The 14357-nt window shown below is 53.4% G+C and overlaps 1 protein-coding gene across 4 annotated transcripts in view; it reads left to right on the top strand.

Moving 5' to 3' along the window:
* FADD (Fas associated via death domain) overlaps positions 1 to 14357 on the top strand; it is a 33053-nt gene that overhangs the window by 4373 nt on the left and 14323 nt on the right. For 2 of the 4 annotated variants that reach the window (XR_013959105.1, XR_013959106.1), the window contains exons 2-3: positions 946 to 1547; positions 6892 to 7664. Coding sequence is in view for 1 of the 4 variants with exons in the window: in XM_080642604.1 (XP_080498730.1) it covers positions 946 to 1301 (356 nt within the window). In the remaining 3 variants the exon portion in view is untranslated. Of the gene's footprint in view, positions 1 to 945; positions 6288 to 6891; positions 7665 to 11289; positions 11332 to 14357 lie in introns of those variants that run through there. The other 2 variants (XR_013959107.1, XM_080642604.1) reach the window with 2 other exon arrangements.

Raw genomic sequence — 14357 nt, 5'->3', positions numbered from 1 at the left:
TAAGCTTTGATTGCTGTTGGTACACTGGGAGGAATTGACCTCCAGGCCAATTGGCTGTGAGGACCCGCTGTGTCTATAATGGAAGAACTGCTGTCCTGGAGACACGCTTATGGTGCAGGACTTGTTCCATTGGGGCTTTGGTGCTCACTGAGTCTGCCTCTTGAATGTGTCACTTATGGATGTGAGGTGTCTCACACTGACCACTAGGTACACTGGCTTCTGGATCTCCAATGGGGTGCAGGTCAGCTACTGTCTGAGGCCACCCAGCAGGAGCTGCAGCGAGAACTACAGTTTTCTCCTCTTTGCTTGGGGCTTGGAGGTTTTGGAGCTGTCTGACCAGGGCTGCAAGTTTGCTAGGTTAAGCTGCGATAGGGCAGGCCATTCATATGCTAAAGCTGCTGCTTGGAGCTTGGGTGGGTTTGTAGGTTGTGCGGAGCGGGGTTTCAGGGCATCACTAGGCTAGGGCGTGGCAAACAGCGATGGCTGCCAGTTAGCCGGCTCTGCATCTCCGACCGCGCCCCAGCGCAGTAAATTATTCCTGTGCACAGTTCTGCAAGCAAGCCACCCTCACTTTCCGACCCGATGGCAGACAGTCCAGCTTCTCCCCTTAGGAGTTTGGGTCCCCCGTGTCTCCCCAGAAACTGGATTTCAGAGTAATCGGGGGCTTGTCTCCCTTCGGGTTGAAAAAAGCAACGCCTGCCGCCAGCCCAGATCACGCGCCTCTGTACCTCAGCTTTTCAGCGCTTGTGCACGTCTCAATGCTCTTTTCTCTTTCCTTCTAGTTATAGAACTTCCACTCAGCCAGCTTTCCCGTGGTTCTGAGTGATAGACGTTTTGTCTTTTAGTTGTCGTTTTGAAATTGTTGTGCGAGGCAGCAGTTTAGGTGTTTACCTGTGCCGCCATCTTGGATCCTCTGGTCAGTCGTTTTGTTCTTTCTTTCCCTAGACCTTTATGCAGCATTTGACATCATATGCGATCACGTGGGGAAGGACTGGAGAAGACTGGCTCGTCAGCTTAAAGTGTCTGACAGCAAGATCGATGCCATCGAGGTGAAGTATCCCCGGAACCTGACCGAGCAGGTGAGGGAGTCGCTGAGAGTCTGGAAGAGCACCGCACGGGAGGGAGCGGCCGTGCCCCACCTTGTGGCGGCGCTCAGGGCCTGCCGGCTCAACCTGGTGGCAGACCTCATCGAGGAGGACCAGCAGGCCCGGGGCCTCCAGCGTGAGAACGAAAGTGGAAGCAGCACTGTGTCTCTCATGTCCTGGGACTTGGACGCACCCAGCACGAGAGCCTCCTCCTGACCCCGCTGCTCTTCTCCAGGGACCCCTCCACTGAGCTTGACCAGGGCTTCCGTGCGCCTGTGCTGTGAAAACCTCGCAATGAGCCAGGACAAGGGACCCCAGCGCTCACTCGCACAGCCACAGGCATCTCAGCCAAAGCGCTGACTTAGCACACACTGTGTGCCAGGTGGAGCTTCGGGCCTGGTACCCATACATCCATTCATTCTTCTTGATCATCCCCGTGAAAGGGAGTCTGGTCTCCATTAAGTGAGTTCCTGCAGAGGGATTTTGGAACCATATCCAGCACATAGAAGGAATCTAGCAGCCGTTGTTACTTCACGATTCTCAGGGGAGGGAGTGAGCTCAGAGTTAAGGCACTGGAGGGAACTGGGGTTGGTGCCAGCAGAGCTGAGATTGGAGGCAGTGCGCCAGCTCAGAGCCCACTCTGCTCGTCCTGCGCCTCCCCCCTCCCTTTCCCCCCCCCCCCCCCCCCCCCCCCCAGTGAGGCTATCCGTGCAGACCATGTGCTAGGGCAGGTGGCTTGGGCGAGAAGCACCCCTGCTCCAGCCCCTGCCCTTAAGGGAGCTGTCTCCTCTGAGGTGGTGCCTGTTGGGTGTTCAGAAGTGAAGTGATCGCACAGTCAGCTCTACACTCAGTCCTATTGAAAGTGTGGGGGCTCAAAGGCTGGAGCTCATAGAAGGACTATGATTCCTGTGAATCCACAGTTATTATCGTATCAAAGTCACTGTTTTTCTGGTAACAGAATTGGCAAGGGAAAGCGATCCTGTGGGATCCTATAATTTTAAAAAGCAATCTTCTTGTTTCTACAGTAATCGTACTAAGCAAATGCTTTTATAGCAAAAATCTCGCTATTACAGGTAATTTTTCATTTCTACCAATTTTATATCATATATTCTCAAGAGTGCCATGTCAGCCGATCATGGTCTCCCTCAGCCTGTGTGTGGCCACATATCCTCACAGTTGCCGCACCTCTGAATAGCGGAGTGTCACCCTCAGGAAACTGGGGTCTGTGGAGGGCAGCGTTCACTGCTTGGGCCCTGCCTACCTCCAAGAGGCACCCGGGTGCCAAGTGGTGTCCCTAGTCTGGGCCTTCTAGCTGTCACCTTGGAACAGCCACGTGTGATGGGATGTCATGCATGCTGCCTCACCCTGGTTGCTGAGGACCTAGCCACTGCCCTCACTAAGCGGGGACCCAGCCTTTGAGCTCCCACACCTTCAGCAGATACTTCCTATACCAGGAGCTGGGACCACAGCAGCACACAGGGTAGAACTGGCCCTACTCTGTTCACCCCAAAAGCCTGCCCGGAACACAGGTGTTAACTAGCCCATCACAGGTCTGGGTGCTGCCAAGGAGCTGAGCTAGTTTCAGTCCCATACAGCATGGCCCAGCCCTGTGTTAATGCTACACACCCCCACCTACCAGCAGCACCCTCTTCAAGCCTCTAGGCCAGGCCCAGTTCTGTGGACAGCAGACGTCATCACCGTCAACAAATGTGAGTGGCTTCCCGAATGAGTAGCTTTGGGAATTGAGTTTTCTGGGCAGTGTGTCCATATTTCTTGCCCAGAGATAGGTTTTAGAGGTTCTGCCATTCCTATAGTTTGTGGTGTCCACTGCTGAAATGGGGAAGTGTGGAGCAGCTGGCAGCATCCTACCTCCCCCACATCCTACCTCTCCCACATGCCATAAGAACCCCAGCCCTCCATCGTGCTCCAATAGAGGCTTTGATGGGCGTGGGTGCTGTACCCAAAATTTTCCATTGTCTGGGAGAGAGACAGGCTCAGGACTCCTGTCCCTGTGGTGAGGGAGAAGGAGCCCTAGCTTTGGGGCAGCCTCACGTCATCCACTGTGTGATCTAATTACACTCAAAGCTTGGATCTTGAGTTGTAAAACTCAGCAAAGGTGATAGGTGACAAAATGCCTCTAACTGATGCTGCTGGGCCCAGAGGGTCCCAGTCCTGGGCTGCTGTGTGCCACCAGGTCAGAGCCATAAAGTGGGGTGAGCTTGCAAGAGAATCTGGCCCCTGAAGATGAGGGCTTCAAGCCACATAGAAGCATGCACGTGGCCGGGTGGCTCCCATGGGACTGCCACCGAGCCTGGCGGTGAGACTCGGTCGAATAGGACACACAGCCTGTCCTTGGGATGCACAGTGTCCCCAGTTTTGTAAAACAAGGAAACATAAAATATACACACACAGCTTGTACAAAGCACAGATGGGCACAAGAAGTGAAATGTACACAGCAAGCATCTGAGAACGGTTATTTCCCGATGACAGGGTTACTGTACTTGGGTGATTTCCACATTTTCTTTGATGTGTGGGGTAACCTGGACTATTTGGTGGGGTGTTCTGCCCCTGGAGAGCATGTGGTTCGAGTCTGACCCAGGTGGCGAAGGCTGCCTCCAGGTGGAACATTCTGGGCCTTTCTGTAGCCTCTCCCGGAACAGACAGGACTGATGTCCGATCAGAGCCATGGCCTTGACAGGGTCGGTTCCACCCACCCTAAGGAGGGAGCTGCTACAATTTTTGGCCAAGGAGTTATAGCAACCCATGGACCTTATTTTTTGCAATCATGAAATTGTATGTTTCTAATAAAGGTGCAGACAAGTCAACTTGAAAGCTGAAGTGAGGGACATGTTTTGCTCTCTTCACCCTTTTCCCCTGAAAAAGAGGGAGGCCTGTGTGTTTCCCAGATTTCGGGCCAATCAAGGGGAATTGGATCAAGTGTCTCCTGGAACAAAGGGTCCATGCTCTGGTCTGCCCACTCCTCCTGAGTGCTCTTCTTCACACCCTCTCACCCCTTCACACCACAGCCACTCCTGCTCTGGACACACACGGGGCTCTGTCAGTCACCAGGCCCTCATCCATCCTGTTTCCTCCCCACTCACTGGCCTCCGTCCTCACTGCATCTTCCCAGCACTTGCTGAGGTTGCTGGTTGCAAACTCATATACCTGTTCAGTCACGCTCAGCCTCCAGGCATTGACTGCTCTTGACCATTCTCCGTGAAATGCTCCTGGTTTCCTCCTTCCACTGCCCACTCCTGCACACCATCTCCCAGCACCAGTTTACAGCCTTGGCTTCACCTGTCTCAGCTCCCTAGTTCCTCCCAGGTCTTTTCCTAAAACACCAAACACATTGTTTGCTGCCAAGGGTAACACCTTTTGTCAATGCAAGAGCTATTCACAGGTTCTGGGGATTAGGACTTGGGCACCTGGGCGGATAGGCATTTTGCCTGCCACAAAACAAGCTCAGCATCTTCCCGCTCCCCCTCCCCACCCCCCATTCCTGGCCAGTGCCTAAGGTGCAGACCTGGGACTCCTCCTACCTGGGGCTACCTGTCCCATGTATCACAGCACCAGCTCCTCTAGACCAGACTACCTCACAAGCATCTGCTGCGCCCCCCACCCCGCCCCCGTGAGCCTCATCTCTAGAAAACTCAGGCTCTTCTTTCTGCCCTTCCCTCCCCTTCTAACCCACCCCCCAACTGCAGAGCTCTCAATGTATTCTTATTTCAACATATTCTTATTGATCTTGAGAAACATCAATGTAAGAAAGAAACGCCAAGTAGCTGCCTCCAGCATGCCCCCCCACCGGGGATCAAGCCCCCAACCTGGGCATGTGCCCTGACCAGGAATGAACCAAAAACCCTTCAGTGCACAGGGTGACGCCCAACCATCTGAGCCACACTGGCCAGGGCCCAGAAGGTATTTTTAGAGCCGCAAGCTCTCTACACATTTTTTTGTTTTGTGTTTTTATTTCCATGATAACTATTCTGAGTCATCTCTCAGACCGCTTTCTAACCACAGGGTTGCTGTGTGCATTGTGTCTGGCACTGGACAGGCAAGCATGCTGGGGTCGCATGTGCTCATGAGAAAATGCCCAGTCTCCCTCCCTCTGCAGATACAAAGGCAGAACTTGTCTCTCACAGGGAAAATTTGCAATGGAAATCTATTTTCATCAAAGAAGCCCTCAGTTTTTGAGTCTGACTAAATTAAGACACAGGCCAGAGGCACACGTGTGTACCCCCCACATTGCCACCAAGGCACAGAGGCTGACTCAGTGGGTGAGTGGGGTCCTCATTGAGTGAGAGCCACGTGATGTGTGGGTGCAGATCTCCTGGTTGGGTTGAATGAAAAACCATGGGCCATTTGTGTCACCCCACACACCAAGGAGTACAAGGCCTCCCCCTCTCCCAAACCTGCCTGATGACAGTGTAGACATGAGGTGACAGCTTTGTCCCACCAAACTTCACCTGCTGCTCCGTGGACAGCTGTTGGGAGATGACAGAGTTTGGGGGATGGAGAGTGGCCGTGATGGCACAGCACTGTGAGCATGCTCAGTGACGTTTAAACATGGTTGAAAGGGTTACATTTTGTGTCTATTTTACAGCAATTACGAAGTCATTCTTCACGTTAAATTAACCACTTAATTACGCTATTAATCTACATTGTATCCATTTGTAGGCATCCCTTTAATTTGTCCTTTTATTGATTTGATCTGTAGTTTCTGAGAGCTGGAAGCCGAAGCCTCCATCTGGCTTCTGTTTGTATGGATCGCAGTAACATCATTACAAGTAAAGCCTTCTCATCACTGAGTCTGGGCCAGTGTCAGTGCTTCCGGGGCGGCGGGGTCTTGGCTGGAGGAACCAGCTCCCAGGATGCCCAGGCCCCTCAAGATCAACGCTAGTCAGCAGCATCGTGATGCCAGGAGCGGTGCCCAGCAGTCTGCCCAAGCCATTTCCCCCCTCCACCTGCCTTCTGTCGGCAGCTTTGCCCAACCCCACTACCCATCCTAGGCTCCTCCTGCCCCGGTCCCGCCCCACCAAGCTCAGCTCCCTGAGCACCACAACCTACAGCTTCCTCTTGGCTGCTGCTTCCAGCGCCATCCAACAGCTCTGGAGGAAAGGCTTACTGTGGGTTTGCTGAGCGGATGAATAAATGAACTGCAACTGTAAAAGGCCAGCCCAGGTGTCCCCGGGGGTCCAGAGTCTCCTGCAGGCAAGAAATTGTGTCATTGGAGGGTTTCAGATTCCCAGGGTGCTTTGCTTTTGCTGGGCTTGGGGCTGATCAGGCTCTGAGATTCCTGCTGGGGTGGGTGCAGGCAGGCCATCACCCACTGATGCCCAGTGCCCCAGCCAGCACTCCCCGTGATGACCAAAACCCAGAATTTGCCCTTCACACCACCTAGTCCAAGCAGGTCCAGCCAGGGACCTCGGGAGCTGCCCTCCTCCCAGGCAGGGTGGATGCCACTTGCCCATACTCAGGAGCACACACTCCTTTGCTCTGGACCCATCCACCCACTCACCAATCTATTCATCTACCAATGCATTCATTCAGTCGATTCTTAGCAAAGGGCTCAGCCTGGGACTGCCCACTTCACCTCCCTCTAGGTGGGTGACCCCACAGTGAAGCCCAACCTCCAATGCTCACCTGATAGGACCCTCCTCTCCCAGGGCTGCTGAGATGAGGTGTAGTGAGTGACTACATTGTAAAGGTCACTAAATGTCATTATCTTAATTATTCCTAAGTGACCACATGTTTTTTTTTTTTTTTTAAAGTTTTTTTTTAAATACATTTTATTGATTTTTTACAGAGAGGAAGGAAGAGGGATAGAGAGTCAGAAACATCGATGAGAGAGAAACATCGATCAGCCGCCTCCTGCACGCCCCCCACTGAGGATGTGCCCGCAACCAAGGCACATGCCCTTGACCGGAATCGAACCCGGGACCCTTGAGTCCACAGGCTGACGCTCTATCCACTGAGCCAAACCGGTTTTGGCTGACCACATGTTTTGAATGACTTACCTTTACAGCTTGCTGGTATAAACTCTTGGACCACATGTTTATTTCCAGAGACCTTCACAGGCCCTGGGTAACACCTAGGGAGCCAGCCCCTGTACCTCGCACTGCGGAGCACGTGACCCAGGCCTGGCCAGCAAGCCTTATCAAGATTTTTATATATAAGGAAAGGGGACTCCTGTCACCTGGCCCCACTGCTGGTGTTTGCAACCCAGACCACAAACCAAAGATTATGGGAAGAAATCAATGTACGTGGATTGACCAGACTGGGACACTAACTCATCTTGGTCAGCACAGACCAAAATTCAAGGAGCCAAAAAGACGTGGGGGACCGTGTAGAGGTAATGGATAACAACAAGGCAGATCTCATAGAAACCCAGTGAACCACACCCCCGGGGGCATGGCATCCCCAGGAGGCTGGCTCTGGAGCTGACTGGCCAGGTTCGAAGCTCCACTACTTAGAGGCTGTGTGCCGTTGGGCAAATGAACTCATCTACAAAGTGGATGGTCCCAGCACCTCCCTCCTAGGACCCCGTGAGGATTCTGTGACTTGCTCACAGAGCAGAGGGTAAGTACACAACTAAGGATGCATCAACCCCTTGTTCCAGGGCTGTGGCAGTCACAGCGACCTTTATGTAGCCATCAGCAGAGCCGAGAGACAAACATCACTGAGTGGCTGGATCAGCTTGCTCTGCTCATGTGACACACGCCTAAGAAATCCATGCCCAGAGCCCTCACCTCCCAGGGCAGAGGCACCCTCTGCCTCCCCGCAGCTCAGAGCTGGCCCAGGACCCGGGCAGGGCTCAGGAACCCCATTGCACGAGCTGGAGCAGCACAACAGAGGTCTCGCGGTGGCTTGGGTGGCAGTGCCAGCTCGAAGGTTCCCTGGGGCGCTTGCCCTCCTGAAGCCTGTGAGTGGTCTGCTGTCCTTTAACAACTCGCTTTGCTGCATCAACCACTCCAGCCTTTGTTGTGCAAGCTAGAACTTTACAAGTTTGATTTTGTCCCAGGAGTAAGGGACAGGCCCTGAGGAGGTGTCGGCAGGGGGCAAGGCGATCAGATTTGCTGCTCTGGCTGCAGGGACTAGAGGAGGGAAAGGGGAGTGGGTTCAAGGCTACTGGAATGGGCTAGGGTGGTGGGATGATGGAGGGGGCTGGGATAGTGTGCGGAGGTGGAGGGAGAGCAGGAACGAATTCCAGGATATTTGTGGCCTGGCATTCATGTGGGGCAAGAGAGGGTGTGGTGCCGAGAGGTTCAGGGCAGGAGGTGGTGTCCTGAGAAGGAGGCGCAGTGGTTGGGGTGGGATGGGCCCGCCCACAAAGGGATGCTGGGTTCTGATGACGCTGAATGGGAGGGGCCCTCGGGACTTCCACAGAAGGGGTCCTCTGGGCAAAGAGGTGGATCACAGGGCTGGAGTGAGAGCTTCAAGAGTGCGGGTGCCTGCTGGTCAGGAGTGGAGAGCGGAAGCACCTATCCCCAAGGAAGAAAGAATCTTCTGGAAATGTGTTTAAATTGCCCAAGCCCAGGCCCCACCCCCACGGAGTCTGATTCAGTCCCACGAAGAGCCCTGAAGTGGCTCCAGCACCACAGGGGGCAGGATGGCCATTTCCTTACCAACGTGAGGTACACTAACTGCCTGGGCTCTAACCTGGCCTTCCCCCCTCAGGATGGGCAGGAGCTGGCTTTGATCTGGATGGAGCCCAGGCCTGTGGGGGGAGCCCGGGCCGTGGGGGGAGGGGTCCAGCGGCTCCAGAGACTTCTAGTGGTCTTGTGGGGTTCCAGCCCCCAGGGACAACTCCCCCCACTGCCAACCCAAAGCTCAGGGAACAGGGAGAAGGCAGGTAGTGTCCCGGGCCAATCCAATGCGCAGAGCGAGCTGAGCCCTCGGCTGAAAGCTGGCCCTGCTCCAGGCTAGAAATGATGTAAGTGGTGGATTTGGGGTTTTGGTTTTTGTTTTGTTTTTTTCTGGTTAATCAGAGAGGCTCTGTCATCCAATTTGTAAAACAAAGGGGGGCGTGATTCACCTTCCTTTTGCCCCTCTTCTGGAGCTCAGGGAGAGGCGGGGGGGGGGGGGGGGGGGGCGGGGCGGGGGAGGGGGGGTGAGGAGTGACCTTGGGCCACCTCTGACACCCACTGAGTCACCGCACTGGGTGACTTCTAACTGCGCACCCAGTGCCACCAGCCCAAGGAATGTGGGCACTCACTGCTCACTGGTATGGAACCTCCACCCCTGCATTTCCTATGAGTAAAGTTGGGGGTGCCCTGCCTTTCCCAGGGCTGCGGTGGGACAAAGCCAGGGCAGAACTTGAAACACCAAGGAAGGTAGTTGCTGATTTATTACATCATGGGATAGTAACTGCCTTGGGCATTGGGGAGGAAGGACAGGACTTGAGAATGAATGCAGGGTGGTACCTGATGTTCAGGAGTTCCAGGTCTAGCAGGAGAGACAGGAAAACAATGACAGGAGAAACTAGAGTCCTAAGAGCTGAAGTAATCAGTCAGATCACAGGTGGGGCAAGGACCGGAACCCAAGCCCATGCACTTTCAAGGACACCTAACTGTGTTTCGGAGAAGGGGCCTTTGAGTTTGGTTTCATAGGGTAAGTAGGAGTTCAGCAGATGGTGAGCAGTTCCAGCACAGAAAACAGCAAGTGCGAAGGCCAGGACGCATGAAAGAAGAGGGATTCTTCGGGAGGCAGGAAGCAGATTAGTGGGGCTGGTTCTAGGCAGGTTCAGGAGGGTGTTCTCGACTGAAGGGAAAGGAAAGGCCTGGATTTTATCTTCTAGACATGAAGGGTTGGCAACGTATTTTAAGCAGGACAAGGACATGACTAAATGTGTGGCTCATTTTATTAGAGATCCAGCAAATGTGCTTGTTCATCAGAAAATGAGAAAAACCACCCAACAACTACATTCCTAGGGGTGGTACTTTAACTTTTGGAGTTTGGTGATTGGGTGGGGGGCGGGCTCACAGTAGGAAGCTGAGAGTGAAGTCTGCAGACTGAGCTGGCCTGCCCTGCAGCACCTTCCAGCTGCCAGACTGGCCCAGCTGGGGCTGTGGGGAGAAGCCCATCCCAGCCCGAATGCTGTCCTGGGCTCCCACGGAAGGTTGTCCCAGTCACCACAGCCAGGCAGTCACCGGCAGCATGCGTGGCCAGGCATCTCTGCCCAGCGCGGAGCAACCCCTAACATAAAACTAAAATAAGGCTGTGTGCGCTCCAGAAATACTCCACTGAAAGCAGGGCGGGCGCTGGAAATAACCGCGTGGGCTGGCTTCCTGCCCGGAGCAGTCAGGGTGGAGCCCAGGGAGCCACACTTCCGGTCCCCACACTCTTTTATTTTGGGAAAATCGAGTGTTCCCCACCAGGAGCTGCCTGCCATGGGAAGGGGTGGCATGGTTCCCCGAGACTCTTGTTTGCACACAAAGGCAGGAGAATAATCCTCCCATTCATTCACTCATTCATTCATTCGCTCATTCTTCAGGACCACCCTGCACGGGCCAGACACGGTTCTGGGCACCAGGGTACCAGGGCCCCAGTTTGGGAAGCATCAGACCCGTGTGGATCTGCTCTGCTGTTCACAAGCCCAAGACCATTGGGAGCAGCTTCCTCTTGCTGTCCAACGGGGATAGAAGGTGACAGGTTTACTGCGCTGTGGGGATGCAGGGAGACAATGCAGACAGCGTCAGCCACTGCCAGGATGTGAGCCCTGGCCCCATGCACTGCCCTGATCAGCGCTTTGTCCACATACTTATTCAGGATGGCCTCTGGACTTGGCTTAGCAGACCCCTCCGTCCTCTCAGCAGCCTCTACCTAGTGACCTCTGACCTATCCCATCTTAACTTCACCACCTGTGCTCCAAATCTTTCTTATTCTTAAACCCCATGGCAGCCCCACCCCACCCCCGCTCCTGCTTCCAAAGCAAACAAACAGATGCTGATGCCCACAGGTCCCTCCTCGCCAGGCCTGGTTAGCTTTCCTGGTTAGCCATCCCTGCCCGCCTCCCAGCTCCCGGGCCTGGCTCAGACCCTTCTGCCCCTCTTCTGGAACAAGCACTTGCTTCCTCCAGGGCTCCTGCCTCTGATCTGTCCTGCTCCAGGCCGCTGTCCACAGGGGCCTGAGATATCCTAAAAATGAAACTTGACCCTGATCCATCCTGACCCTTCGATTATCTTGTGTGTTTCTGTATTCACAGCATGCTTCCTGAACTTCACTGAGCTCCAGGCCAGCCAGGGGCCACCTGTTCCTTTATTTACTTAGCTTCTTCTTTAAAGCGACACTCTTTCCTTGCTTGAAATAAAAAAAAACAAATTTGCTGTCTCGGAAAGAAAAGCGGTGCGTGGCAGACTTGCTAGTTTCCCCAGTACCTGCTCACCCCTTCTTGCTTTACCTGAGATCCCTGATTTTCAGATGAGTGGATGGCTGCCCAGAATCCAGGCTGCTTCCCAACCTCCCTTGCAGCCGGGCGTGGCCACTTGAGAAGAAGCGCATTCCTAGAAGTATCCTTAGAGGGAGGGAGATGTGCACTTCAGCATCTCCTTCCTTCCTTTGGCTGGAATGCAAGCACGATAGCTGGAGCACTGGCAGGTATCTTGGACCACGAGGGGTAAAGCAACAAGGCAGAAGGAGCCTCGATCGATCGCGGGCGGAGCCTCTTCCAGCCTTGGAAGGCTTACCTCAGGACTGCATTCGCGTGAAAGAAGCTCTCTCATTGAAGTCACCATGATTTGGGAATTTCAGACACTTACCACCAACCTACTACAAACGGAAACCAAGTATGACTTGGGAGTCAGTAGATGACAGTAACAATGAATGCAGTGAAAAAATAGTATTCGGAAGCCATTGATAGATTCAGCTGCCCTTCAAGACTCTGAACCAGAGGGCTGCTCTTGTCTTTAAAACCAACAGAGAACATTGGTCATCATTAGCCTGAATCTCAGTTTGCTCAGGATGGATGGGTAATTGACAGGGGAACAGCTTTCTCACCATGTGACTCAGGGCTATTTGGTGCCAAGTCCCTTACCTCACCGCTACCTGGAGTCATCAGGAGGTGCACACCCGCAGGCAGGCAGCCCCCCGGAGCACCGCCTCTCCTGGCCTGGAACCACCTCCATTCGTGTCCCAGAGACCGTGGATCACGTTCTTTCCGTGAGGCAGGCGGTGGTGAGGACGGGCAGGAGGGAGCAGGGCAGACATCCAGGCCGAGGCTTTAAGAGGGGGTCTGGCTTGGTTTTGTGTGGCACATTGTCATCACCTCAACCTGCAACATCAGCTTTCTCGTCTTGTCCTGGCCTCCTGCCTTCCAAGCTGCAAAAAGATGACATCTGCCCTTTTCCTCTGCCTGGCTGGTCACCGCCTCCTCCTCAGCTGGATTTCAAGGCCTTGATGCCAACTCCAGCTTCACCGTATTTTCTGACAAAACCCTCCTCTCTGTCCCCAGGACATGCCATGCCTTTCCTGCCTCTGAGCCTTTGTCCACACCCCCCACCTTTCAGCCAGGCCTGCCCTCCGCACCCCACTCCTCCTCCTTGGCGGAGAGGGCTGGTCTGCAGAGAGAGGAACCTGCTTGCTGACGTGGCTGACGGTGAGACGCTGGGCAAGTTCCCAACCTCTCTGAGCTTCTGTTTCTTCACATGTTAAATATTCAAGTCAGTGCATTTTATTGAGCTCCTACTATGCCTACAACAGTCTGGGTCTTCACCGTGAGAAAACATACATCTTACTGTTCCCTTTAAATGCCGTATCAAGCAAATGTTACTTATTTAAATTTTTATTAAAGTATTAATTACCGCCCTAACCGGTTTGGCTCAGTGGATAGAGCGTCAGCCTGCAGACTGAAAGGTCCCAGGTTCGATTCCGGTCAAGGGCATGTACCTTGGTTGTGGGCACATCCCCAGTAGGAGGTGTGCAGGAGGCAGCTGATCGATGTTTCTCTCTCATCAATGTTTCTAACTCTCTATCCCTTTCCCTTCCTCTCTGTAAAAAAAAAAAAGCAATAAAAAATATATATATATATATATATATATATATATATATATATGTATTAATTACCAATGAAACAAGACTTAGGCAAGGGGAAAATAGCTCACACCAAGGGCTACCATGAGGATGCAGGGAGGTAACACAAATAAAGCATCAGGTCTGGGACCCAGCAAAGGGAAGTTCTTTAAGTTGCAGCTGTCACCAAAATGCTATCCTTTCAACTCCTCTCATAAGCCTCCTTCAGCTAAACCTGACCCCCACCTCCTCATGGCACCTTTGTTTGTACTACATCATCCATCCACCCACCCATCCATCATCCATCCATCATCCACCCATCCATCTATCAAGCCATCCATTATCCATCCATCCACCAATCTATCTGTCTATTCACCATCCATCATCCATTCACCATCCATCCATCATCAACCATCCATTCATCCATCCATTAATCCATTCTTCTACACACCCATCCATCCATCCATTTATCTACCCATCCACACACCCATTCATCCATACATCCACTTATCCATTCATCCATCCATTTATCCATCCCTCCAACCATCCATCCATACATCCAGCCCCAACAGAGTCATCCACTCATCATTTATTGCATGCCCATGATGTGCCAGGTCCTCTGCCAGGTGGGTAGGAGATAATGACAATACACTGCCAGCCCTCCCCCTCATGGAGATAACTGTCAGGTGGGGGAGAGACGCCATCAGAAGGAGTTGACTGTACAGCATCGAGCTTTAATAGACATGTAGGGTAAATGTGCTCCATAGAGCACAGGACTTGCAGAAAAGAGGCATCTCAGTCGAGACCTGAAGGTAGAGCAGCCAGGTGACGATGGGAGAGGGGGTAAAAAGGGAAGTGGAAGGAGCGCAGATGGGGTGTTGAACTTGGGGTTAAGAGTAGTGTGGGCCTGGAGAGGTAACAGAGGACCTTATAGGCCGAGGAAGGAATCTGAACTTTGACCCAAGCACAGGCTTAGAGGGCTTTAAGCAGGTGGGTCAGGATAAGGTTCTGGTTTGGGGGGAGAAGTCTGGCTGCTATGTGAACGAGTTGGAGTGGATGGGCAGTGGGGGTGAGCCGTGATGTGCAGGGAAGGCTGGAGCAGAGATGACCCCAGCAAGAGTGCAGGGTGGTGGCAGTCTAGGGCAGAGCACGGGCCCTGGGGTCCAGAGAATGGGCTGAGATCAAAAGAACCCACTCCCAACTTTTTATTATTAAGACTTCACCATGCCCTGGCCAGTGTGGCTCAGTTGGTTGGGCATCGTCCTG

The sequence above is a fragment of the Plecotus auritus genome (genome assembly GCF_963455305.1).
Source record: "Plecotus auritus genome assembly, chromosome: 9".
In the NCBI taxonomy this organism is placed as follows: domain Eukaryota; kingdom Metazoa; phylum Chordata; class Mammalia; order Chiroptera; family Vespertilionidae; genus Plecotus; species Plecotus auritus.
The sequence above is the reverse complement of the archived record's forward strand: the minus strand, read 5'-3'. Positions and strand labels throughout refer to the sequence as shown.